General features: G+C 43.8%; 3 protein-coding genes across 3 annotated transcripts in view; all 3 read right to left on the bottom strand.

Annotated features, from left to right (window-relative positions):
- LOC309564412 (uncharacterized protein) overlaps window positions 1–27,013 on the bottom strand; it is a 1,531,146-nt gene that overhangs the window by 714,477 nt on the left and 789,656 nt on the right.
- Window positions 1–27,013, bottom strand: part of LOC309562930 (uncharacterized protein) — a 123,700-nt gene that overhangs the window by 87,460 nt on the left and 9,227 nt on the right. The window lies entirely within an intron of this gene.
- LOC309563450 (uncharacterized protein) overlaps window positions 4,873–27,013 on the bottom strand; it is a gene marked incomplete at its 3' end in the record, with an annotated part of 30,176 nt that continues 8,035 nt past the window's right edge. Inside the window, exon 9 of the mRNA XM_082267843.1 lies at window positions 4,873–5,883. Coding sequence (XP_082123969.1) covers window positions 4,873–5,883 — 1,011 coding nt within the window. The remainder of the gene's footprint in view (window positions 5,884–27,013) is intronic.

The raw sequence follows: 27,013 nt of genomic DNA, 5'->3' as shown, positions 1-27,013 counted from the left end.
GCTCGGTCTGCTGTCCTGTTGCGTCACGTGACTTTTTCAAGGGTCACGTAATTAGTGATGCAACGCGTCGGGAGTCACGTGATTAGTGACGCAACGCGTCAGGAGGAACCAGGTGACGTCACTTCCGGTTACGGCCGAAACCGGAAGTCCCCTTCTCATATACCGCTATTGCTGCTACTTGCTGTCTTCTGCTGAACTGTAAGTTACTACTTGTTTCTGTTTAAATAAATGCTACATACTTCCCTATGGAAGCCCAATTCTATTTTTTTGAGTAACTGGGAGTGAGAACAGTGATCTTATAAACATTGAGCATATACCTAATGAGTGGATATCGAGGGAGCCCCTATTTGGAAATCCTATCTGAGAGGAGAAAAGGAGGAACCCACCATCTTGACCCTTGAGTGGCCACCATAATAAAAGAAAGCTCTCTACACTTATTCATTTTTCGTCTATTGTGTGTTATCACTCACCATATATCATCTCCCCCACTTCCATACACCCCCCTTGTTTCAAGATAATCACTGGGTTTGATTTAAGTGGATTTATTTATTTATTTTATTTCTACACATATCCCACTCATTCCCTTCTCCTTTATCTACAATAAAACCACAAAAACCAAGATGCCGGAGTTGTCAATGTCTCAGTTCTCACACCGAAGGGTCGCAGCTCACATGGGCTGGAGAGGTAACCGGTAACAATGGCAGACCCACATCAGGCCACAGGCCTGGAAAACCTGCTACACAAGGTTTGCCCTATAGGTCAGTGGTCCTCAACCCTGGTCCTCAGGGCCCACTAACAGGCCAGGTTTGCAAGATAACTGAAATACATCCCAGGTGATATAATTTGCTGCTCAGTGATTGCAGTACTCTAGTCTGCATCTCCCCAAGGTAATACTTAAAATCTGGCCTGTTAGTGGGAGTTGAGGACCACTGCTATAGGTTACCACTGCTATAGGTTACCTAGCACCTACCTTGGAGGGTGCTACACAGCACAGGAGGGTGCTCCCCGTCCCCGCCCACTTACACAGCATAGGCAGTAAGGAGAAGACAGGCTCCACCTATCGAATGTTCTATTAGACCTCACCACACAGAGCCCGGCTATTGAAAGTTACTGCTATGGGAGGAGATTCATCCCGATCTCTGACTGTCCATATAAGAAGCAACGTAATGTCCGTAGAGTTGTGACGGCTGGTGTCCGATTTCCGGGACTTTGCCCGGGACAAGTACATGCCGGGAAATTCTACAAAAATCCGTGAATGTCCCAGGAAATCCGTGACTGTTGGCGATTATGTCAAGACCCCATTTATACCCACAGAAGGCTCACATTCTGTCAGAGTTCCGGTATATTCTCCCTCTGTGACACCAGGTTTACACCTATGCGTTTTTTAGTGCGTTTTGCAATTTGCAGAAACGCACTACAGTCCATTTAACATTGTTTCCTATGGTACATGTTCATATTTACAGTATATGATTTTCAGCCAGCGCGTTTTTGGAAAGAGTCAGGGATTGTTTTTCCCACAGCAGATTGCTTTTAGTGTGTAAAAGTCTTTAAAAGACCCACCCTAAAAATACAAGTGTTGTGTGTTTTTTCTTTTCAATAACAAACAGTAAATAGTTGGTGGTCAAGGAGTGTGCTGGGGGGGGGCGAGATCTGGGGCCCTTTAATTAAAGGGAGTTTCAAGATTTCGATTAGCCCCCTACCCACAGACCCCCCCCCCCCCACACCCACCGCCCAGGGTTGTGAGGAAGAGGCCCTTGCGCTTTATCAAGTCATGGAAGGCTGGCAATTGTGGGATTTAAAGGGCCGGGAAAAGTGGTGGATGTGGAGTGGACAGAGCCAAATAAACTCTATGTCCCTTTGTGTTGCTGAAAATATCACCTTTTGGATTAATTGAAGTGATTGATTCAATAAGATAAAATGATATACCATGAAAAATAGAAAAGATGGGGCTTTACGGGCTATTGGGAGGAGAAGGATCCACGACAACACAATATAAACTAAAAAGTAGTTTTATTATACATATTAAAATAATGCATGGGAATGGTTACCCATGTATAACATAAAAGACATCAAACATATAGAATCGCATTGTAGAAATACTTCCCAGTAGGGGAATGCTGATAACTTAAATCAGATGATGACGTGAGGTCTCTGATGGAACACGGTCTTAGGGTCCCCAGCAAGCCGACGAGTTTCGCACAAGGCTTCCTCAGGGCCAGAGAGACCAGGACAGGCCGATATTTCTACAAGTCACATATGGTAATTAGTACTATTATTATTACTATTATTATCAGCATTCCCCTACTGGGAAGTATTTTTACAATGCGATTCTATATGTTTGATGTCTTTTATGTTATACATGGGTAACCATTCCCATGCATTATTTTAATATGTATAATAAAACTACTTTTTAGTTTATATTGTGTTGTCGTGGATCCTTCTCCTCCCAATAGCTCGTAAAGCCCCATCTTTTCTATCTTTCATGGTATATACTATTTAGGGGTATGGGCGCCTTTTACACGGTCATTTTTTGTCTAAGATAAAATTATAATATTATTAAATTTAAAAAAATTACAAAAAATAAACTACCCAACAACCATTAACTCATTCTCACCCATTGGCCAGTGAAACAGCAAGCATTTGCCATAATATAGTATAAAATTATCCCTAACTTAAGTACCATGCAAGACGATATCACATGAATAATCGTATATTAGACCAAGCAGCAGATATAGATATAAAACCGGGGAAAGAAAAATAACATGAAAAAAAAATCACTAATTAAGAAATGAAAATACATGTATAATTTGACATATAAGAAATAAAAATTGTTATATCCATAAAAAATATGTATATAATAAAATTGGAAAAAATATATACTGTATAATAGCATTGAAAAAAATGCAGAAAAATAATGAATTACTCGATGAAGCGCCTGCCTCTTTCGCACTTAAAAATAAAAAATATATAAATATATAAATATAAATATATATATACAAATATATATATATATATATATATATATATATATATATATATATATATATATACACAGTATATATATAAAAAAAAATTATAAAGGTGATAATAACTAAAATTTAGGGCACACTAATTCACTAATTAAGAAATGAAAATACATGTATAATTTGACATATAAGAAATAAAAATTGTTATATCCATAAAATATATATATATAATAAAATTGGAGAAAATATATACTGTATAATGACATTGAAAAAAAATGCAGATAAATAATTAATTACTCGATGAAGCGTCTGCCTCTTTCGCACTTAAAAATAAAAAATATATAAATATATAAATATAGATATATATATATACAGTATATATATATGAAAAAATTATAATGGGGATAATAACTAAAATTAAGTTTAGGTTACAACATCACAACATGGTGCTGCGAGGAATGAACTCCTGACTGGACAAGGCGCCGCCAATACATACCACATAGATGTGAGCCCAGTGGGTACTGACCTATGCGAAATATTACATAATGGTGTGTACCTCGAGTTCCTCATTGAGGCCACCTGGGGACAAGGATCCAAATGTAAAAATCCAAAAGGTCTCCCTCTTGCACAAGAGTGAGAACCTCTCATTGGCAGTCAAAGTACTCCTGGGAATGGCCTCAATAGCCATAACTTCTAGGCTGCTAAGATCTTTTTTTGTGCACCTATAAAAAGTGACGGGGGACGCTATGTTTATCACAACCCTTGCTGATAAATCTGATAAACCAATGAAATTCATTGCTATAACCAATCATAATGTGTAAAAAAAATAAAAATAAAATTGTGATCACTTCCCCAGAGTAGTACACTGTTACTATGGTAACAATTTATTGCTTTGATCACAGTATGTTAAAAAAAATTGTAAACAAAAGGAAAAATAAAATGGAAAAAAAAAATCACCAGTGTCCCTGATCACCGCCACACCAGTTATGTGATAATGCTGCACAGCAAAACTTGTGATTTTTTTTTTTTTTTCATTTTTTGCCAAAAATTTACAATTTCAAAAAACGCTCCATCCCTCTTAGTAAATACCTTGGACTGTCTCCTTTCCAAAACAAGGATATTTGGGGGGTATTTGTACCGTCCTGGTATTTTCGCTGTCTCAGGAAATGAGATCGGCCGTCAGAACCTCAGGATTGACCGATTTCCAGAAATTTCTAACACAGTTTTTAGACTCTAAAACTCTCACACAGACTAAATAATACACACTGATTTTTTTTTTCTTTATTTTTATGAAAGAAATGTAGCAGAATATATTTTGAAGAAAGATTATTTATTTGCAAAATTTTATAACAGAAACTAAAAGAAACATTTTTTTTTCCTTTACAGAGTAAACATGTTAAAAAAAATACAAATACAACCAAAAGAAATCTCTATCTCTCTTCAATAATGAAATTCTCCATAGTGATTGCAGGAATCTGAGAGCAGAGTATTGGAAAGTGCGGAGCGTTCTTGTTTATTTTAGAAAATCAGAATTAGCGATTAACAAAGAATATAAACAAAGCTACAATCTACACCAAATCTTATATAACTGAAGAACATAAACTATAAAATGTTTTATTCTTTGGATGGACCAATGAAAAGCCGGCTTCTTCTGTGAAACATCAAAAGAGCAATAATGTACGGGAACCAATAAGAAGTGTTGTCCATGTATGGTCATATCCGGCCATGTATTAGCACAGTTTAGTTGTATGGTCCGGTCTGTGTGAGTGCGGGACCGAGTCAGCACTGTATGTTTAGTGGGTCATAATATTATAATTCAATTTCAGGAGGCCCCAAAACCAAAGAGTACCCGAAAAAGAATGTTGTTTCCCCCGCCCAGAAGACATCATGAACGGGAAAAAGGTTTTTAGTTTGTGTGAATTTTCTGGTGTGAAACAAGTGATGATTTGTGACCGAAACATTTCCCGCACTCTGAACATGAATAAGGACGCTCGCCTGTGTGAATTCTCTGGTGTTGAACAAGGTTTGCTTTTTGAATGAAAGATTTCCCACACTCTGAACATGAATAAGGACGCTCGCCTGTGTGAATTCTCTGGTGTTCAACAAGGTGTGCTTTTTTAAAAAAAGATTTCCCGCACTCTGAACATGAATAAGGACGCTCGCCTATGTGAATTCTCTGGTGTTGAACAAGGGTTTCTTTGAGAATGAAAGATTTCCCGCACTCTGAACACGAATAGGGATGCTCACCCGTGTGAATTCTCTGATGCTTAACAAGTTTTCTTTTATCAATGAAACATTTCCCGCACTCCGTACACAAAAAAGGGCGCTCACCTGTGTGAATTCTCTGGTGTTGAACAAACTGTGCTTTATGAATGAAAGATTTCCCGCACTGTGAACATGAAAAAGGGCGCTCACCCGTGTGAATTCTCTGGTGTCTAGGAAGGTGTTCTTTTGTTCTGAAACATTTCCCGCACTCTGAACATGAATAAGGGCGCTCACCTGTGTGAATTCTCTGGTGTTGAACAAAGTGTGCTTTATGAATGAAAGATTTCCCGCACTGTGAACATGAAAAAGGGCGCTCACCCGTGTGAATTCTCTGGTGTGTAACAAGGTTTGTTTTTTGAATGAAAGATTTCCCGCACTCAGAACATGAAAAAGGACGCTCACCGGTGTGAATTTTCTGATGTTTAACAACTTTACTTTTATCAATGAAAGATTTCCCACACTCTGAACATGAATAAGGATGCTCACCCGTGTGAATTCTCTGGTGTTGAACAAGGTGTCCTTTTTGAATGAAACATTTCCCGCACTCTGAACATGAATAAGGACGCTCACCTGTGTGAATTCTCTGGTGTACAAGAAGGCGTCCTTTTTTACTGAAACATTTCCCGCACTCTGAACATGAATAGGGACGTTCACCCGTGTGATTTTTCTTGTGCAAAAGAAGTGCCCATTTTTTTGTAAACAATTTCCCACACACTGAACATGACAATGAACTCTCTTCTGTATGAACTCCTTCATGGCTTAAAGAAGATTCCTGGGGAATAGATGGATCTATGGAAGTATCTGTACTGTGAGGTCCTATAATCTTGGTGTGTGATTGGTCAGAAGATTCCTCAGGATTAGAGGGATCCATTGATCCCTCCAATTGGTAAGGTGCGGGATGTGTGTTTGAAGTAACGGGATTTACTCCTGCAGAATATTGCACAATGTTATCTTCTGCTTCATAATCTGGAGATAAAATAAGACGTTCCTCAGAGGTATTCCGGACATTGTGTCCACCTGTGGAGAAACAATTTACCATGAAATGTTATAACCTTCCATTCAGGACTCATATATGTTGGTCCAATACCAAATAATTTATAGGAGCTCTGGCATGGATTTGGGGACAATTAGAGGAGAAAAATATGGATAGAAACCAAGCGAAAGTGTCCAGTGCTGCAACCACAAAGTGCACAGAGCGATGTCTCTTCTATTTTCGTGTGCAAAATTCTCTTCCAGAGTTTAATAAAAATGCTCTCAGTGCTCCACACCACCCGCTATCCTCCACCTTCACATCGGAGAACTCTCCGGAATTCTATGACCCCTCACTTATCAATGGGTCATTAGGCACTTGTATCCCCCAAAGGGAAGATCATCCAGGACCACCACCTCTATACTACCTCTCCAGTTATCTCATACCATACCTGCTGGTATCTTCTCACCTCAGATCAGTCCCAGACTCTGACACATCAACAAAGATGGCTGCCATACATTCACGTTCTGCAGCGTTCTCTACCAATCAGCACATAGAATACCGCCAACGTCAGAGAGCACCTCCGATAGCTTTACAAGATGACCGAAAGGGGTGGAGCCGCACTGCTGTCAATGATGACATCGGGAAGGTGGTCTTGGATGATCTTCCCCTTAAAGGATACAAGCTCTTAATGTCCCATTGGTAAGTGAGGTGTCATGGAATTAAGGTCAGTTCTCTGATATGAAGGTGGGGCATAGCGGGTGGTAATAAGAGAATTATTGTGTGTTTGGAGCGCTGGACAGGTTCTTTTTTGTATATTGAAGCACTTTCATGTTGGAAATTGAGAAAGGAGATGGACCTTCCTCCACCTCATTTCTTGAAAACACGATGACATAATGAATAATGGAGATGGACCTTTCATATGGTGTACAGTATCTCCTCCTCATTTGTTGGGAACATGACGTTATATTGAGGAATGGAGATGGACCTTTCATATGGTGTACAGTATCTTCTCCTCATTTGTTGGGAACATAAGTGTTACATTGAGGAATAGAGATGGACCTTTCATATGGTGTACAGTATCTCCTCCTCATTTGTTGGGAACACGATGTTCTATTGAGGAATGGAGATGGACCTTTTAATGTGAAATACAGTAGCTCCTCATTTGTTGGGAACATGACATTATACCGAGGAATAGAGATGGAACTTTCAAATGTTTTACAGTATCTCCACCTCATTTGTTAGGCACAATACACAAGATACATTGGGTGGTGGGATGGGTACATCGATGATGTTCTTGCTGTCGACAGGTAAGATTTCTCAGTATTTCCTTTACAGAAGGATGTGATGAGTTCTATTTTATACATGAGCAGCAAACTTTGTGTGTAACGAAATAAAATAAAAAAACTCTGTATATGGAAGGGGAGCCTTTATTTAAGACCTGTGTGGATGAGGGATAGTCTGGTTCTAGATGACTATACCCAATATATATATATATATATATATATATATATATATATATATATATATATATATATATACAAATAGTGTGGCCTTCTTTTGTGGAATCCCGGGAATACAGAAAACGAGGACGTCTCTCTGCTGAGTTCCCATTACTGGATCCATCTGTAGGAAACACACACACTGACTGAATACATTGTTTCTATGTGTTTATCAGATGATGGGGGATCTAGGTGGACCCTCCGTACTGCTCTCTCCTTTACAATAAAGTCTCCTCTTACCCGGTGATGTGAGGGGCGGCTGATTCTCCATCATGACGTCCTTGTAGAGATCCTTGTGTCCTTCTAAATACTCCCACTCCTCCATGGAGAAATAGACAGTGACATCCTGACACCTTATAGGAACCTGACACACACAATGATACAGTCACCATCCAGACACATCCCTTGTCTGTTACTGGATAATATCCCAGAATTCCCGGCACCGCTCACCTCTCCTGTTAGCAGCTCCGTGATCTTTTTGGTGACTTCTAGAACCTTCTTGGCACTGGTTACCTCTGTGGTCAGGCAGTGAGGTTGAGGCACTACGTTGGGTGATGTCTTGTGAAGACGGCTGCTGGGTGTTATTGGTTCACCAGATATTTTTCTCACTACTTTATAATCCTGTGTAAAGAGAAAAAGTAACAAATATCACTACAGACTTCCCAGAATCCTCCTCACCTCTCCGGTCAGGTCTGTGTTTTGTTAATAGACATAAGAATGATGTCATGTGACCTCCCAGAATCCTCCTCACCTCTCCGGTCAGCAGGTAGATGATCTCCAGGGTGAGGTTCAATATCCTTTCAGTCATCTGATTTTGCCCCGTCTCCATTCTCATTGATGTGGTCATCTCATCTATACAGGACTCTCCTCTCTGTAGACGGATAATAAACTGGGAATTATCTGGACTGTACTGGGATGATTAATGTCTGCACAGAGTTCCTCCAGAGTTCTGACATCATAAATTTCCTTTAAATAACAACTCACACTAAAATCTTTCACTTTAGGCTTGGAGTGACTGGGGAAGAGTTAGGACTTCTTTCTTTCACTACCTGTCTAGCATGTTACATACAGTGGCGGCTGGTGCTCAAAATTTTTTTTTTTTGGGGGGGGGGGGCGCAAACAGAAAAATGTAATAGGCATTGCTTTGAGGCAAAAAACACTGTAAAAAATTGTGTGACTTTGAGGTCGCAAAAGTGTGAAAGGGGCCTTCAGTAATTAAGGTATAGTGTGCCCCCTTTCAATGCAGAGACACCAGCGTGCCCCCTTTCAATGCAGAGATGTCAGCGTGCCCCCTTTTAAGTGCAGAGATGCCAGCGTGCCCCCTTTCAATGCAGAGAGACCAGCGTGCCCCCTTTCAAAGCAGAGATACCAGCATGCCCCCTTTCAATGCAGAGAGACCAGCGTGCCCCCTTTCAATGCACAGTCACCAGCGTGCCCCCTTTCAATGCACAGTGACCAGCGTGCCCCCTTTCAATGCACAATGACCAGCGTGCCCCCTTCAAAACAGTGACCAGCGTGCCCCCTTCAATGCAGTGACCAGCGTACATGCCCCCTTCAATGCAGTGACCAGTGTACATGCCCCCTTTAATGCAGAGACCAGCGTACATGCCCCCTTCAATGCAGTGACCAGCGTACATGCCCCCTTCAATGCAGAGACCAGCGTACATGCCCCCTTCAATGCAGAGACCAGGGTACATGCCCCCTTCAATGCAGTGACAAGCGTACATGCCCCCTTCAATGCCGAGGTCAGCATGCGTGCCCCCTTCAATGCAGAGACCAGCGTACACGCCCCCTTCAATGCAGGGATCAGCGTACATTCCCCCTTCAATGCAGTAGGGGGCGCAGGGGCGCCGGCCCCCCAATCATCTTCAAAGAAAAAAAAATTACCATTTAAAGTACACTATGGGGCGCCGGACCTATTGCTGGCTATGGGGGGGGGGGGTTTGGCATCCCACGTGGTGCCAGGCAGAGGCGCAGATTGGCGGCCGTTCTAGGTGTCATCGGGTCGCAGAGCAATGCGCCCCGATACTTCCCACTAGTCCTGGCCTGGCTTTGATTGGTCCAGACTCCAGCCTGGACCAATCATTCAGGACATCCCGGCTGACATCGCTGGGTGCGGTGCCGGTGCGTGTGTCAGTCACTCACCGTCACCGCCCGACCTCGTCACATTCCCGCCGGTTTCCGCCGCCGTCAGAGCCGTCAGAGCGAAGAGAGAGGAGCAGCGCGCCGTGGACGTCTCGCAGTCTGAGTATGGAGTCACAGGACAGGAGTCGAGTCAGCGAGCCAGCCCAGGAGAGCAGGTAAGTCAACAGTGATTGAAGCTGCTGCAGTGCGATGCCATGCCCTTACCATGACCTGTGCCATGCCTATACCATGACCTGTGACATGCCTGTACCATGAGCTGTGACATGCCTGTATCATGACCTGTGCCATGACCTGTGCCATGCCCTTACCATGACCTGTGCCATGTCTATACCATGACCTGTGACATGCCTGTACCATGACCTGTGATATGCCTGTACCATGACCTGTGCCATGCCTATACCATGAGCTGTGACATGCCTGTACCATGAGCTGTGACATGCCTGTATCATGACCTGTGCCATGACCTGTGCCATGCCCTTACCATGACCTGTGCCATGCCTATACCATGACCTGTGACATGCCTGTACCATGACCTGTGCCATGCCTATACCATGACCTGTGACGTGCCTGTACCATGACCTGTGACATGCCCGTACCAGGACCTGTGACATGCCTGTACCATGACCTGTGACATGCCTGTAACATGACCTGTGCCATGCCTATACCATGACCTGTGACATGCCTGTATCATGACCTGTGACATGCCTGTACCATGACCTGTGCCATGCCTATACCATCATCTGTGCCATGCCTATACCATGACCTGTGCCATGCCCTTACCATGACCTGTGCCATGCCTATACAATCTCCTGTACCATGACCTGTGACATGTCTGTACCATGACCTGTGCCATGCCTATATCATCATCTGTACCATGACTATACCATCACCTGTGCCATGACCTGTGCCATGCCCTTACCATGACCTGTGCCATGCCTATACCATCTCCTGTACCATGACCTGTGACATGCCTGTACCATGACCTGTGCCATTCCTATACCATCATCTGTGCCATGCCTATACCATGACCTGTGCCATGCTGTTACCATGACCTGTGCCATGCCTATACCATATCCTGTACCATGACCTGTAACATGCCTGTACCATGACCTGTGCCATGCCTATACCATCATCTGTGCCATGCCTATACCATTACCTGTGCCATGCCTTTACCATGACCTGTGCCATGCCTATACCATCTCCTGTACCATGACCTGTGACATGCCTGTACCATGACCTGTGACATGCCTGTACCATGACCTATGCCATGCCTATACCATCATCTGTGCCATGCCTATACCACCACCTGTGCCATGCCTATACCATCACCTGTGCCATGCCTATACCATCATCTGTGCCATGCCTGTACCATCACCTGTGCCATGACCTGTGCAATGCCCTTACTATGACCTGTGCCATGCCTGTGGGAGATGGGGAGATATCAAATTCTATGTGTCCTCCATTTTGTATGTCCCTACCCCATTTTGTATGCATTAATGTCTTATAAGCTGTGTGTTTGTGTGTGTATGTGACCTTAGTTACACAAGATATGAAAAGTGCCTACGTACCATGGAAAGTTTCTGCAGTTCGCGATAAGGCTGTGTCAGGTGATTCTAGTCACACGAGATATGTTTTATATGGTATTACTCCCCAAGGTGACCTTTTGTCTCCTGAAGCTGTTTAACCAATAAGAACGTAACAAGTGCCCTATACCTATGATTATATGCCTTTTTCTTTACTATATAAGCCGCAACGAGCCTATAATAAACTGAGAGCTTGGTTTCACTATACATCTGTCTCCGTCTGTGTTATTTCCAGAAACCAGCCTCCCAGGCCTGCCAGACACAAAACGAGCAAAGAAGTTATAGATAGTACGGTACTATCATTGGGACCAGGGGTCTCAGCAACCAACAGTTTTGGGGGCTATGTCCGGGATATGAGAGTCACTCTCCGCGGACACCCACACTCACCCGGTAAGTAGAAAACTCCTTTCTATGTAACCGATTGTAGTGCGGCTCCGGGGGACACTGGCTAGACTCATATCCAATTGAACCACAGGGGTTGGTGTGTTCCGGGAACACACGCAACATACCTATAATTGAAATATTTCAGGGAAATATTTAGTCTCAGGGAGACTTAAGAAGTGTTAGAAAATTGCTCGTTTTGTGTCTGAAAAATCTTTAAGCTTTCCTTCTCTGTCGCATAGAAGTATAAGATAATCTGTTTGTATGATTCAATGAGTCTGGGTGGTAAGTGAACAGACCTGAGTCATTTACTGAATGTTCTTTCTCTGATGAGAATGCCAGAGTAGTCACGCTGCATTCGAAAACGCTCCGTATTGTCAGCACGGCTGAAATACACTGTGACTAGTTCACGTTTTGGGAAGACGCACACAGGGCAACCTGGGTGGCAGTCGAGCACTGTGAACGTTCCATGACTCTGTGATAGATTGTAGCAGATGCCCTGTCCAATCTGCACCCATTGTTTAGATTTTGATATAACTCACCATAACTTAGACTCTGCTAAATTAGTCTGTATTTTGCCACTGAAGAGAAAAAGATTTTTAGGAAGTCAGTTTGTTTCTAGTAACCCTGAATGTAAAAAAAAATTGTGCATCATAGAGTCAACTTTCACGGACAGATAGATTTTGACCTAGTAGGGGTAACATATAGACAACTTAAAAAATATTTACCAGACGCAGACAACAATCTTTTATAATAAATAAAATTGCCAGTTATAAATAGACAGGGAACTTAGAATTAGATTGATTTAGTCTAATAAGCGCTCGGTCCGTGAACCCCGTTGTCTGCAGCAATGGGTCACGGAGGCAGCAAGCCACCCCCACCTCCCCAAGCAGGAGAAAACTGTAAGGAATATGTGGCGCGAGTCTGCGGCACTGACTACTATTTAATCAACCCATGGATAGATAAAATAAGCAGAGTGGACTGAAACAATGAAAAGTTCCAGTCCTTTCCCACGAGAGGGCGCTAATGACACATTCCATATGGATATGGTCAAAGGACTATGCCTTTTAGATACAACAGTGTGGCCCTATTATGGGCCTGATCCACAATGGGATCAGGCGTATATGGAATAAGGGGAGATGAAAAATGGTTAACCTATGCCCCCTTGTAGAATAATAAAACAGTTGAAAAGACTAGAAGGCTGAAAAGTAATAAGAATAATAAAGAGTTAACTAGGGCTTTTAAGAGTAAAGTCCAATTGCTTGTAAGCAGAAGGTGAAACTGTCCTGGAGATTTAATCAAGGTTTAAAAATGTATGGAGTCAGGCAAACATTAGACAGTACAGCAGCACCTGGTTTTCTCACGGCCACCAGCATTGCCAAACATATGCAATTACCTTTTTATGGAATTTTTGGAGTTTTGCCATTTATACATTTGTGCATAAAGCATAGGAACCTCTGGGAAGAGTAATAATAGTGAACAAATACAGTTTTTATCAGGCAAAACATAGTTCGCCGTAGTCGGCAAGATATTTTGAGGTTATTTTTTATAGAATTATAGATAATGAGAAATTACATTTTACAAATGGGTCCCTTGTGTCCCTAAATGTAAAAGGGAGCTCTGGTGCAAAATTTTGAAAATTGGCTACTTGCTAAGAAAGGGTTCAAATTTAAATATTTTCATTCCTGTTATAAGTTATGGAATTTATTTTGGGACAGAAAGGGTTACCGCAATTAGTGTGACCATTGGACCCTATTGGCACCGAGCCAAAAGTTTCAAATCAGATTAACTTTTTATCTGATTTCAGTTTTTGGGTGATATTTTAGGGGAGTCCTCTATTGAGGGAGGGGAACCTCTGGACAGGTTTTTGTTAGATTGGCAGAAGAAAAAAAAATAAAAAAGTTTTTTTTTAGTAAGATTGGCACAGAGCCAAAAAGTTTTAGTTTTATCTGACTGAAGTATGTAGTATGCAAGTGGTATCTGATGTGCCATCTCTACTGATAGCCATACCATCCGATGCTACCCACTTTACAGTGATTGGTTGAAGTAATGCGTTTTTTTTACCGTCCTAGTGGACGAGGAGACACAGCCATCTTTGTTTCTTGTTTTAATAATCAGTCCAGGTAACTGACCTGGTGTAGAAATGCCTCAGGGCTAAATAGACAGTTTTAGTTGTCTGCTCTATAGTTCTCCAGACCACGCAAGAGGGGATGGACACCTGCTCATGAGTCAGTCCCGCTACAATATGTGGATAACATATGTAGTCACTCTGTGGAGGCCAGTCAGAGCGAGTGAGTTCATTGAGAAATGTACATGTATGTGGACACAAAGTGTCACAGGAATAATGACAATGGTGTCAGGAAAGTGTTGTTTACCTTGGTTTTGTTCTCACAGAGGGGGAAAAGGAGAGTCAGTCACGTGGGTCTTGCCAGCCCACAGTGGGTCTTGCCCGCCCACAAAACCAGGATCATTGATTGCAATGGATCCGACTGCTCCTATTTTATGACAACATTTTGAGACAAGCCACAGGTCCAGAAATGTCACAAGTAATGTTGAATGCGTTTATGTATCTGAAAAATGCTATGGTTGTAGCGCCTGCACTGGGCCTCCCAAATTATGGAAAAATGTTTTGTGTTAATGCAAGGGACAATTGTAAGACCATGACAGGTGTACTTGCCCAGGAGTATGGTGATGGACTTTGCCCTATAGTTTTTGTCCAAAGATGGTCGCAGTCCAGGTCTAAGGCATGCCTGAGGTGACTCCAAACATAGCATCTTGTGAGATGGTAATAGGGATGGCCACATCTTTTGCCCTAGGTAGGCCCCAGTTTTAAATGGGTACTGGGATTAAAGGGTGTGTTACACAACAACATGATTGTATAGACATAATATATCTAGACAGCCATAGAGGGAGCAGAGGATGTTTTTGTAGATGGTTCCTGGTTGTGGAGCTGAAAGTCAGGCCAAAAGATCACACATTATTAGAGCTACAAACGCATTCTACAGAACAGGTTTAAGGAATTAGGTGATGGTTTAGAAAAAGTTGAGAATGGCCTTTTTTCTAAAAGAGGGGAGATCTTGTATCCCCGCAGCTAGCGCCCCACTGTCTATTGCCTAGTATGATGGAATAGGACACAGGGGGTGGGAAAGAACATATGAAGTATTACTGAAGTTTTTTTTTGCATTTACAGGCCTAAATTAGTGAAAGCATATGTTGCTAGGTGCATCACCTGTATTAGGAACAACACAAACAAACACATAAGGCCAAACATGAACATCTAGAAATAGATTTCACACATAAGCCCAACACAGGGTAGAAACAAGAGTTAATAGTGGACATGTTTAGCAGATGAGTGGAAGCTTTTAGGGCCACAAAAGGGAGATGCCCACACGGTGGCACGCATTCTCAGTCAGGAGATTATTCCTGGATGGGGATGCCTGCTTTGAATTAGTTCTAATAATGGGGCAGCTTTAATATTAAAAAGAATGCCAGGAACTAGTTAAAATCCTGAAAATAGATTGTCATCCACAGAGTTCAGGTACAGTGGAAAGGATAAATAGGACAATCAAAGACGAGTTGAGAAAAAGTAATTGGAATTTTGAATCAAGTGGAACGAAAAAGTTGCTCGCACCTTTCTTTTCTTTTCACAGGTATCAACCCATCACTTGAAGGAAGGAGATGAAGTAGCATCACAAGACCAAGGCCGGATTTCGTTTTGGACCAAAAGACAAAGGTAGTCGCAGTGACCAGAATCGCTGTCCTTGTGGAGAACCAACAAGCCTGGATCCACGCTACTCGAGTAAAATTGGTGAAGGAGGCTCCACCCCCAGAAGCAAGTCCAGATCCAGACCCAAGAGAGGTACTAACGGGGGCGGACGGCCCTGACCTTGAACAGGAAGGTCCAGAAGCAAGAGAGGTACTAACGGGAGTGGACGACTCTGACCTCGAACAGGATAGTCAAGAAAAGGGGGTTTTTCAGAGGCAGGCGGCCCTGACCCTGTAGAAAAATGACATTCCTAATAGCACCAGATTCTGGAAAACTTTGGCTACTTATGGGACTCGTATCATTTTCAGTCTTCTCTGTAGTATGGGTTACCACTAACTGTATTTATCATCCAGAAGACCTGGTAGGGCTACAGGCCATTTGCAGAGCTTCCAACACCCCAACACAGAGTAATGCACATAACAGACAAAAGAGAGATGAAAGCTAAAAAAATCTTACAGATAAAATGTCATTGTTGCAATTTAAATATGCCTATGCCCAGAAGTCCGGATATGAAAAATGTTGGATATGTAGTAAACTCCATCCTAGCACCGCTAGAATCCCCCTAATAGCGATACCTTTAAACTTCACCCCTTTCCTAAATGGTACACCTCCTGTTGTCCTCACCAATGTCACGAGAACACTCTCAAATGATACCCTCACTTTCCAAATTATTGGTAGGAGTCATTCCCCAGACTGGTGTTTTAGGTTGGGAAACTCCACCAAGGGAGCTGAAGTGTGCCGGCAAACTAAGATTAATTTCTCAATGACCTCGATGGACAGCTCCTTCTGGCACACCACAGAACCAGCCCTAAACGCCACTCTAATGAACTTTCTTAACTCCAGTTCCACTTCCTCTTCCCCAGTAGGACAGTTGTTGTCAAATTTAGCTTGGTCCAGTTATGATGATCAATTAATGGCACTACTTCACAAACGTCCCCTGGCTTTGGGAAACAGTACTTATATTTGTTGTGGAAAGATTTGTCACCCTTGGATCCCCATTGAACCCCAAGGGTGGTGTTACCTCGCATCCCTAGTTCCCATCATGGGTGTAGTGGGAGACAACAAAGGAGGACATCTCCTAGAAGCTAGTATGTATCCTAGGTACCCCCTCAAACACCGCAATAAAAGGGAATTATTCCTTGAGAAGGATATGGTATGGGCCTGGTTCCCCTCATGGACCGGATGGGGAATAGACATGATGAAAAGGTTGAATAATTACTCTAAAATTCTCGATGACATCCTAGATAAGAACTCAGGGGACATTACCAAATTAAATATAGAAGTGAGGGCAATTAAGAAACAACTTGAGCTCCATGACCTAGCCATAGAAAGCATGAGTGCTGCTCTTACTGGGTTATGTGAAGTTACGGAGGATTATGAATGTTGCACATGGATACACAATACATCTGTTGAGATACCCGATTATTATGATATTATTGCACAGCACCGGAAAGAAGTAGACAAGTTGCAACAGGAAGCTAGGAATATTGCTAAGACATGGAGTCCTTTTGGTAGTGGGAATTTTGAATTTGGAGGAATATCCTCATGGTTGAAAAATATCGCTATGACTGTTGTAATGGTTTTGCTTTTTTTATTATTCCTATATGCATGCTTCAAACTCGTAATGTGTATTATTGCTAGAGTTTCCCGACCAAAGGTGAAAAATGTCTCTATGCTATCCCACCAAGTCCCAGGCTACCAGACCTCCTCGACTAATAACCCTAAAGAATATACTGAGTACATTAAGAGGTATAAACAGAAAGAAAAAAAGAACCTTATTGTTTAAAGGATGATATATGATCTGGTCTTTCAAGCAGCAGGGATATAGAAAATTAATCTGCCAATCGTGGTACTATATTCCTAGGAGGTTTAGGACTCCTGATAATATCCCTAAGAATTATATATTCCAATGATATACAGGGTGACAAGGGAAAATCAATTAAGGGTTAATGATTTTAAGAGGGGATTGTGGGAGATGGGGAGATATCAAATTCTATGTGTCCTCCATTTTGTATGTCCCTACCCCATTTTGTATGCATTAATGTCTTATAAGCTGTGTGTTTGTGTGTGTATGTGACCTTAGTTACACAAGATATGAAAAGTGCCTACGTACCATGGAAAGTTTCTGCAGTTCGCGATAAGGCTGTGTCAGGTGATTCTAGTCACACGAGATATGTTTTATATGGTATTACTCCCCAAGGTGACCTTTTGTCTCCTGAAGCTGTTTAACCAATAAGAACGTAACAAGTGCCCTATACCTATGATTATATGCCTTTTTCTTTACTATATAAGCCGCAACGAGCCTATAATAAACTGAGAGCTTGGTTTCACTATACATCTGTCTCCGTCTGTGTTATTTCCAGAAACCAGCCTCCCAGGCCTGCCAGACACAAAACGAGCAAAGAAGTTATAGATAGTACGGTACTATCATTGGGACCAGGGGTCTCAGCAACCAACAATGCCTATACCATCTCCTGTACCATGACCTGTTACATGCCTGTACCATGACCTGTGCCATGCCTATACCAGCACCTGTGCCATGCCTATACCATCACCTGTGCCATGCCTATACCATCATCTGTGCCATGCCTGTACCATCACCTGTGCCATGACCTGTGCCATGCCCTTACCATGACCTGTGCCATGCCCATACCATCACCTGTGCCATGCCTGTACCATGACCTCTAAGTCACGCAATTTTTTACCGCGTTTTTTGCCGCGAAGCGATACCTATTACATTTTTCTTTTTGCGCCCCCCCCAAAAAATTTTGAGCACCAGCCGCCACTGTTCCACCCCCCTGCGTCGCAACGCTCACAGGGGAGGGAACCGGAAGGCAAGTGCCGGCATCGGCCGTGCACAGAGTGGGGAGAGAGTGTGAGGAAGACAGCAGGGAGGACGGCGGGGGATTGCAGGGAAGGTGAGTAACGTTCTGGGGTAATCCCGAGTGTGGCTCGTGGTTACCGCTTTTGGTACTGAAAGTTAACCCCGAGCCACACTCGGGATTAAACCAAAGGGGTGTTAATCTCTTCACAAGAGAGAATAAATTCAGTTCCTCTAATCTTTCCTCGTAGCTGAGCTCCTCCATGCCTCTTATCAGTTTAGTTGCCCTTCTCTGCACTTTCTCCAGTTCTCCGATATCCTTATTAAGAACTGGTGCCCAAAACTGAACTGCATATTCCAGATGAGGTCTTACTAATGATTTGTACAGGGGCAAAATGATGTTTCTCTCTCTGGAGTCCATGCCTCTGTTAATACAAGTCTATACATGTATCTAAGTCTGTAACACAGAGGCTCTGGATGGACAGTTGAATAAATTACTCTATATTTAGGATGTATCCGGTCTATAAATCAGAGGCTCTGGATGGACAGTTGGATAAATGGTTCTATATTTAGGATGGATCTGGTCTATAAATCAGAGGCTCTGGATGGACAGTTGGATAAATGGTTCTATATTTAGGATGGATCAGGTCTATAAACCAGAGGCTCTGGACGTATCTGGCTACATGTAAAAAAATAATCCCCTGATAACAGTATTTTAGGTGTGTGTAGTAGTGGATGTTGGAGATAAAGACACCACAGTGACTATGGAGGAAGAGAACGGACATGACGAGGGGGGGGGGGGGGGGCGCGGATTTTTCGGTTCAATCAGAAAAAGAGTCTTCCTACCCTCTTTGTGTGTTCCAGCGATGTGTGCTCTGTCTTTCCTTCTCCTTTCACCTTGGATATTGTACGTTATACAACGTTCTATGCTTCTCTTTCATCAGTTCCCATCAGATCCGCGCACAATATGGGATATTGCTCTCTTATATCTAGCCCATCCTCCACCCATACTTCCTCTGTTTCTTCTGCTAATTCATCAACGGTTTTCTGCAAACATTCAGAAAGGGGAAGTAAGGTCCACCCTTCCCCCATCTCCAATTGCTATAACTACTTGTATTTTGCCCATTAAATCCCTTCCAAGTAAATTCACAGAGCACCCGGGAATTACTCTACAAGGGTGATACATCGTGCATCTAATATCTAAACCCGTGTTTCTCAACCTTTTTTTCAGTCAGGGCGTCCTTGAAAATAATTTTCAGTCTTGAGGCACCCCTGTCCAAGGCTTGGTTCACGTTACTGTGTGCCACGGAACATGTGCAAAATCGCGCTTGTTTCTGACACATGGACAAATGCTCTGCCCTTTAGGGGTGCCATTAATTCTTAATGGTACCCCACACATTGGAAAACATGGGTTGCTTTTGGTGCCGCCCAATTTAAAAAGGGGTCAGGGACTTCTTTACCTGCATTTCTGGGGGTAGGGAAGCACATTGAAATGAATGGGCTGCCCTACACACAGCAAGCAGCAACACAGATGTGAACCAAGGGCTTGTTCACATGTCAGGTTGACTGAGTACATTCCATGTGCATTCCTGTGCATTGCATGGTTGCGGCATGGTAATGCTGCATTTACGGGCTTAAAACAGGTGGTGGGGAGGCAACATATTGTCTCTTTACCACCAGTTAAATGCTTTTCACAGTAGCAGCAGTCCTTGCTGCTATCACAAACAAACCCTACAAAAGCAGGTCTGATGGTACAGGAATAGGGGGGTCAGGATTAAAACATACATACTGTACATACACACAGACACACACACATACAGACACATGTACAAACATAAACGTACACACATGTACACATATATACACACACACACACACACACACACACGTTCACATATACATACATACATAGATACATACACAATACACACACACACTTGTACACATATACATACATACACACACACACACACACACATACATATACATACATACATACACACACACACATATATATAAAGACTTTTGAAACATTCTAGCACGGTACCTTTTTCGTTTAGCCGTAGGGGGAAGCAGAGAGCACAGCACACTCCCCTTCCCTTTTACTTTCACTTTTGAGACTGACCGAGCTCTCTATCATTGCCGATGTACAGATCAGCAGGGGGATCGGGAGATCGGGCTCATCTGACAGCCCTTCTCTCCCATGATCCCGCGGCACACCTGAGGACCTCTGGTGGCACACTAGTGTGCCAGGGCACACCGGTTGAGAAAGGCTGATCTAAACTCATAGTTGCCATCATTTCCCCAAATAATGTTGGGAGACTTTTTCCAGAAATCCAGTGTAGGCGTAATAGTATGTTAATTGGAGGCGGGGCATTCATTTTGTGGGTGTGTCCAAGGACCTAAAAAAAAAATTGTGGCGGGCAAAGCGATAATGGCCGTGGCTTAAATTATGCTAAATATTGGGCGTGGCATAAAGGGTGTGTGGTTAAATAGGGTCTGTTTACATCCACCTGTCCATAGGGATACATGAACCTTCCCATCAGGTCCGCCTGGAAAACTGACAAGGCAGACCTGATCAGATCCCTCTGTGTGAAAGGGCCCTTAGATCCCTTGGACTCAAGCTTTGGAATCAAACCTTTTTTATTCGCTAGCGAAAAATGGATTAGCCCAGCTAATGCCCGCAAGTGTCCGAAAGAGCTTGCACATCACATATATGAAACAGCTACATATTTCCCTAACTAGCTCGGCAGTCATACAATAGAAAACCTCTCTGCACGTCTGTCTGAAGCAATTATATCCATGGCCTTCACTCTTATCTGTAGTCTCGTTATCTGTGTTCTCGTTAGTCCTTGGAGAACAGAGAGGCAGAAGGTGGGGGCCTCAACTGCGCAGCTAGGCTGTCATGGTCTCTGTAGTACCACAGAATCTACTATTTTGTCTTAAAAGGCTATTTATCCGCCATCTTAGAAGCTTTCCAGGTACTGCCACATTCCCCCCTTTGATGCTATCGAAGCAAGAGTTTAAGCGGAGATCAAGTATCACATAACATCATTGCGAAGCACTAAAGGAAGGAGTATCAGTAGTTCTAATTCCTCCCGGGGAGCTAAGGGTTGGTACTTCCACATGGCCATTACATTAGGCCGCTGCCTCCCTCTTTACAGTGGCCTTAATAATTCAGCTAAGCATATACATATATATATATGTATATATATATGTACGTATATATATATATATATATATATATATATAGATAGATACGGTATCCATATGATCCTTCCTCCACTCAGGTGGCGGGGCCATAATACTGGACAATATATTCATGGGACTATTCGTTGTCTTTGCAACTCCCTATCTGGAGGTCAGGTGCCCTCTTTCCCATCCTAATCCCCCGCAACCTCTCCTCGGAAAGCCACTGAGGTTAATGGCAGAGCACACATCAAAAAAGCAAGCTCACTGCTGTATTGAGGTTAGTAATTTAGAGTACGGTTTATCAGCTTGCTCTGAATGGCTAACTATTTTGGTGGGTACGGAGGAGGGGTCATAACAGGTTACCTGGTCCCCTGCAGTGCACACTGAATAGGTGGTTTCATTATGCACGCAGATGCCAGTTACCACGCCGTCACATTTGTATTATGCCACAGCAAAATTTTGGTGGTTATGGGGCCTACCTTAGTAGTTTTTATACACGGGTCACGTGATGTGCCCTCCCCACCTTACGGGTATTTCCTGTATTATCACCATGGTTACCAGTTAACTTATTAAAGCATTTCTAATAAACATCATATCAGTGAATATTCCCAGCTTCGGCTGTGCGTTGACCCAACAGCTTCCAGGTATGTGTTGGGAGGAGGGCTGTAGATCTCAGATGTCCAATTCTTCCGTCGTGCGTTGACCCAACAGTTTCCAGGTATGTGTTGGGAGCAGGGCTGTAGATCTCAGATGTCCAATTCTTCCGTCGTGCGTTGACCCAACAGCTTCCAGGTATGTGTTGGGAGCAGGGCTGTAGATCTCAGATGTCCAATTCTTCCGTTGTGCGTTGACCCAACAGCTTCCAGGTATGTGTTGGGAGCAGGGCTGTAGATCTCAGATGTCCAATTCTTCTGCCGTGCGTTGACCCAACAGCTTCCAGGTATGTGTTGGGAGCAGGGCTGTAGATCTCAGATGTCCAATTCTTCTGCCATGTGTTGACCCAACAGCTTCCAGGTATGTGTTGGGAGGAGGGCTGTAGATCTCAGATGTCCAATTCTTCTGCCGTGCGTTGACCCAACAGCTTCCAGGTATGTGTTGGGAGGAGGGCTGTAGATCTCAGATGTCCAATTCTTCTGCCGTGCGTTGACCCAACAGCTTCCAGGTATGTGTTGGGAGGAGGGCTGTAGATCTCAGATGTCCAATTCTTCCGCCGTGCGTTGACCCAACAGCTTCCAGGTATGTGTTGGGAACAGGGCTGCAGTTCTTCCCTCTGATTTCTTTGGTCAATCTTAGCCTTAAAAGGTCTTAAGGGTCTACTGTGTCACCCAGGAGTCTGTTTGGTCAGCAGCTCGATATACCATGGAGTGGTGTTACCGGGGGGGGGGGGGGGGGGTCAGCTCAGCCACCTTAATGGCTGTGGGGGTTGAAAGTAGGACAGTATAAGGACCTCTCCATTTTTGCCCTAGGGTGGTTGTGTTCCACTCTTTCACCCACACTGCATCTCCTGGCCTAAAGGGGTGGACTGGGTTTGTCAGACTTATGGGGAGTTTCTTTTGGACCCATTTCCCTATGTCCTGCATTATCTCCCCTACTTTCTGTAACAGTTCGTGGTTCACCACCCCCCCCCCCCCCCCATCTGGTGTAAGTCTCCCTTGATATCTTTTATGATAGGTGGTGGCCTACCATACAGTACCTCAAAAGGGGACAGTTTTTTCCTCTTTGTTGGAGTACTCCGAATCCTCAGCAGAGCAACGGGCAGCATCAAGGTCCACTTCATTTGAGTCTCCTGACAGAGTTTGGCCAGCTGCAACTTTATGGTGCAATTCATCCTTTCCACTTTTCCAGAGCTCTGAGGTCTATATGCAGTGTGTAGTTTCTAAGTGATCTTGAGTGCTGTTGCTAATTCCTGGAGGCACTTGTGAACAAAGGCTGGACCGTTGTCTGAACCTATGGATGAGGGGATTCCATATCTGGGGATGATTTCATGGAGCATGCATTTAACTACTTCCTTTGCAGTCTCAGTTCGTGTGGGCCAAGCCTCTACCCAGCCCGAATAGGTGCAGATGGCCACCAGCAAATACTTGTATCCTCCTGAGGGGGGCATCACAGTGAAGTCAACTAGCAATTCCTCCATCGGTGAGGCTCCTACAGCTTGTACTCCGGGAATTTGTACTGGCCCTTGTCTGGGGGTTTTTCTGGCACATTCTATGCATCTGCTGGCTGTAGCTTGGGTCAGTGTAGGTAGCCGGGGAATATAAAAATGTCTTTCTAGGGCCTTTTCCATGGCGGTCTTGCCTATGTGTGTTTCCCTGTGGAATTCTGTCACTAATTCAGTTGCCACTGCAGCTGGGATGACGATTCTTCCATCCTGCAACTGGTACCACTGTTCTTCCGTGTACTTTCCAGGTTCAGTCTCTATCCATTCTTGTTCTGTCTTTGTGTAGATTGGATCCCATTCAGAGAGTGGTACTGGGAACAGGGGGGGGGGGGCTATTATCTGTTGTGGGGGCCACTGGAATGCTGTATCCCTGGCTTCTCGGTCTGCTGTCCTGTTGCGTCACATGACTTTCTCAAGGGTCACGTGATTAGGAGTCACATAGGGAGTCACGTGATTAGTGACGCAACGTGTCGGGAGGAACCAGGTGACGTCACTTCCGGTTATGGCCGAAACCGGAAGTCCCCTTCTCATATACCGCTATTGCGGCTACTTGTCTTCTGCTGAACTGTAAGTTACTACTTGTTTCTGTTTAAATAAATGCTACATACTTCACTATGGAAGCCCAATTCTATTTTTTTTTGAGTAACTGGGAGTGAGAACAGTGATCTTATAAACATTGAGCATATACCTAAGGAGTGGATTTCGAGGGAGCCCCTATTTGGAAATCCTATCTGAGAGGAGATCCTTGAGTGGCCACCATAATAAAAGAAAGCCTTTATTGGTGCGATGTGAGGTGAGCGGCCATTGCACCTATTGTTTGGATATCTTGCTCACCCTGCATGACACTGTCTGGATCTCACAAGAATAGTCACTTATCATCCATGAAAAATCACCTTCAGTCACGCTATTGATATATGCTTTGCTGCACTTGGACGTTATTTTAGAAAAAATTCACCTTATTTCACAGAATTAGAAGCACCGATTGCACAAGATTGTACTTATTGATATTATTAATTTTTTTCTGCATCATTATTTATATTTAGTTATGTTTATGGATTTCGTGTCTTAGATTCAAGAATTATCTGTGTATCTACAGTCACCAGTGTGTTAGCACTGCATCTCTACACTTATTAATTTTTTTCGTCTATTGTGTGTTATCACTCACCATATATCATCTCCCCCACTTCCATACACCCCCCTTGTTTCAAGATAATCACTGGGTTTGATTTAAGTGGATTTATTTATTTATTTTATTTCTACACATATCCCACTCATTCCCTTCTCTCATCCCCTTTATCTACAAAAAAAAAAACACAAAACCAGATGCTGGAGTTGTCAATGTCTCAGTTCTCACACCCAGGGTCGCAGCTCACATGGGCTGGAGAGGTAACCGGTAACAATGGCAGACCCACATCAGGCCACAGGCCTGGAAAACCTGCTACACAAGGTTTGCCCTATAGGTTACCTAGCACCTACCTTGGAGGGTGCTGCACAGGATAGCTGCCTCCCCGTCCCCGCCCACTCACACAGCATAGGCAGTAAGGAGAAGACAGGCTCCACCTATCGAATGTTCTATTACAGTGTTCCCCAACCCCCGGGCCGCGGACCGGTACCGGTCCGTGGATCAAACGGTACCGGTCCGCCCAAATAACATTGCGTTATTTCCATTTTAGAAAAACAAATTTCAGAAAAGGGTGGACCCGGGGCGCAGAGCAGTGCGCCCTGAGCCCACCCATTTGTGTGACAATAGCGAATGTATATTCGCTATTGTCACACGGATCCTCCTCCTGGCCAATCAGGAAGCGGGTCTGAGACACGTTTCCAGATTGGCCGAAAGGCAAACCCATGCCATTGGCCAAGGAGAATGAGAGAAGACTCGAGGAGACGCGAGGAGACTGAGGAGAAGCCGCCGCTGCAAATCAGGTAAGTGCACTGGTCACCGTGCATTGATTGGGGGCATGCTGTGGCACTCTGCATTCATGGGGGGGCATGCTGTGGCACTCTGCATTGATTGGGGGCATGCTGTGGTCACTGTGCATTGATTGGGGGCATGCTGTGGTCACTGTGCATTGATTGGGGGCATGCTGTGGCACTGTGCATTGATTGGGGGCAGGCTGTGGTCACTGTGCATTGATTGGGGGCATGCTGTGGTCACTGTGCATTGATGGGGGGCATGCTGTGGTCACTGTACATTGATTGGGGGCATGCTGTGGTCACTGTACATTGATTGGGGGCATGCTGTGGTCACTGTGCATTGATTGGGGGCACGCTGTGGTCACTGTGCATTTATTGGGGGCACGCTGTGGCACTCTGCATTGAGGGGGGCACGCTGTGGCACTCAGCATTGAGGGGGGCACACTGTGGCACTCTGCATTGAGGAGGCATGCTGTGGCACTCTGCATTGATTGGGGGCACGCTGGTCACTCTGCATTGACATCCCCCCCCCCTCAGCGGGCCACGGAAAAATGATCAAATGTTGACCGGTCCGCGGCGATAAAAAGGTTGGGGAGCACTGGTCTATTAGACCGCCACCACACAGAGCCCAGCTAATTAAAGTTACTGCTATGGGAGGAGGTCCGTCCAGATCTCTGACTGTCCACATAAGAAGCAACGTAATGTCCGTAGAGTTGTGACGGCCGGTGTCCGATTTCCGGGACTTTGCCCGTGACAAGTACATGCCTGGAAATTCTACCAAAATCCGCGAATGTCCCGGGAAATCCGTGACTGTTGGCAATTATGTCAAGACCCCATTTATACCCACAGAAGGCTCACATTCTGTCAGAGTTCCGGTATATTCTCCCTCTGTGACACCAGGTTTACACCTATGCGTTTTTTACTGCGTTTTGCAATTTGCAGAAACGCACTACAGTCCATTTAACATTGTTTCCTATGGTACACGTTCACATTTACAGTATATGATTTTCAGCCAGCGCGTTTTTGGAAAGGATCAGGGATCTTTTTTCCCCACAGCAGTCTCTGATGGAACACGGTCTTAGGGTCCCCAGCAAGCCGACGCGTTTCGCACAAGGCTTCCTCAGGGCCAGAGAGACCAGGACAGACCGATATTTCTACAAGTCACATATAGTAATTAGTACTATTATTATTACTATTACTATTATTATCAGCATTCCTCTACTGGGAAGTATTTCTACAATGCGATTCTATATGTTTGATGTCTTTTATGTTATACATGGGTAACCATTCCCATGCATTATTTTAATATGTATAATAAAACTACTTTTAGTTTATATTGTGTTGTCGTGG

Source organism: Pelophylax lessonae (assembly GCF_965119305.1).
Source record: "Pelophylax lessonae genome assembly, chromosome: 9".
Classification (NCBI taxonomy): Eukaryota; Metazoa; Chordata; class Amphibia; order Anura; family Ranidae; genus Pelophylax; species Pelophylax lessonae.
Note: the sequence above shows the minus strand (reverse complement) of the source record. Positions and strands in the feature narration are given on the sequence as shown.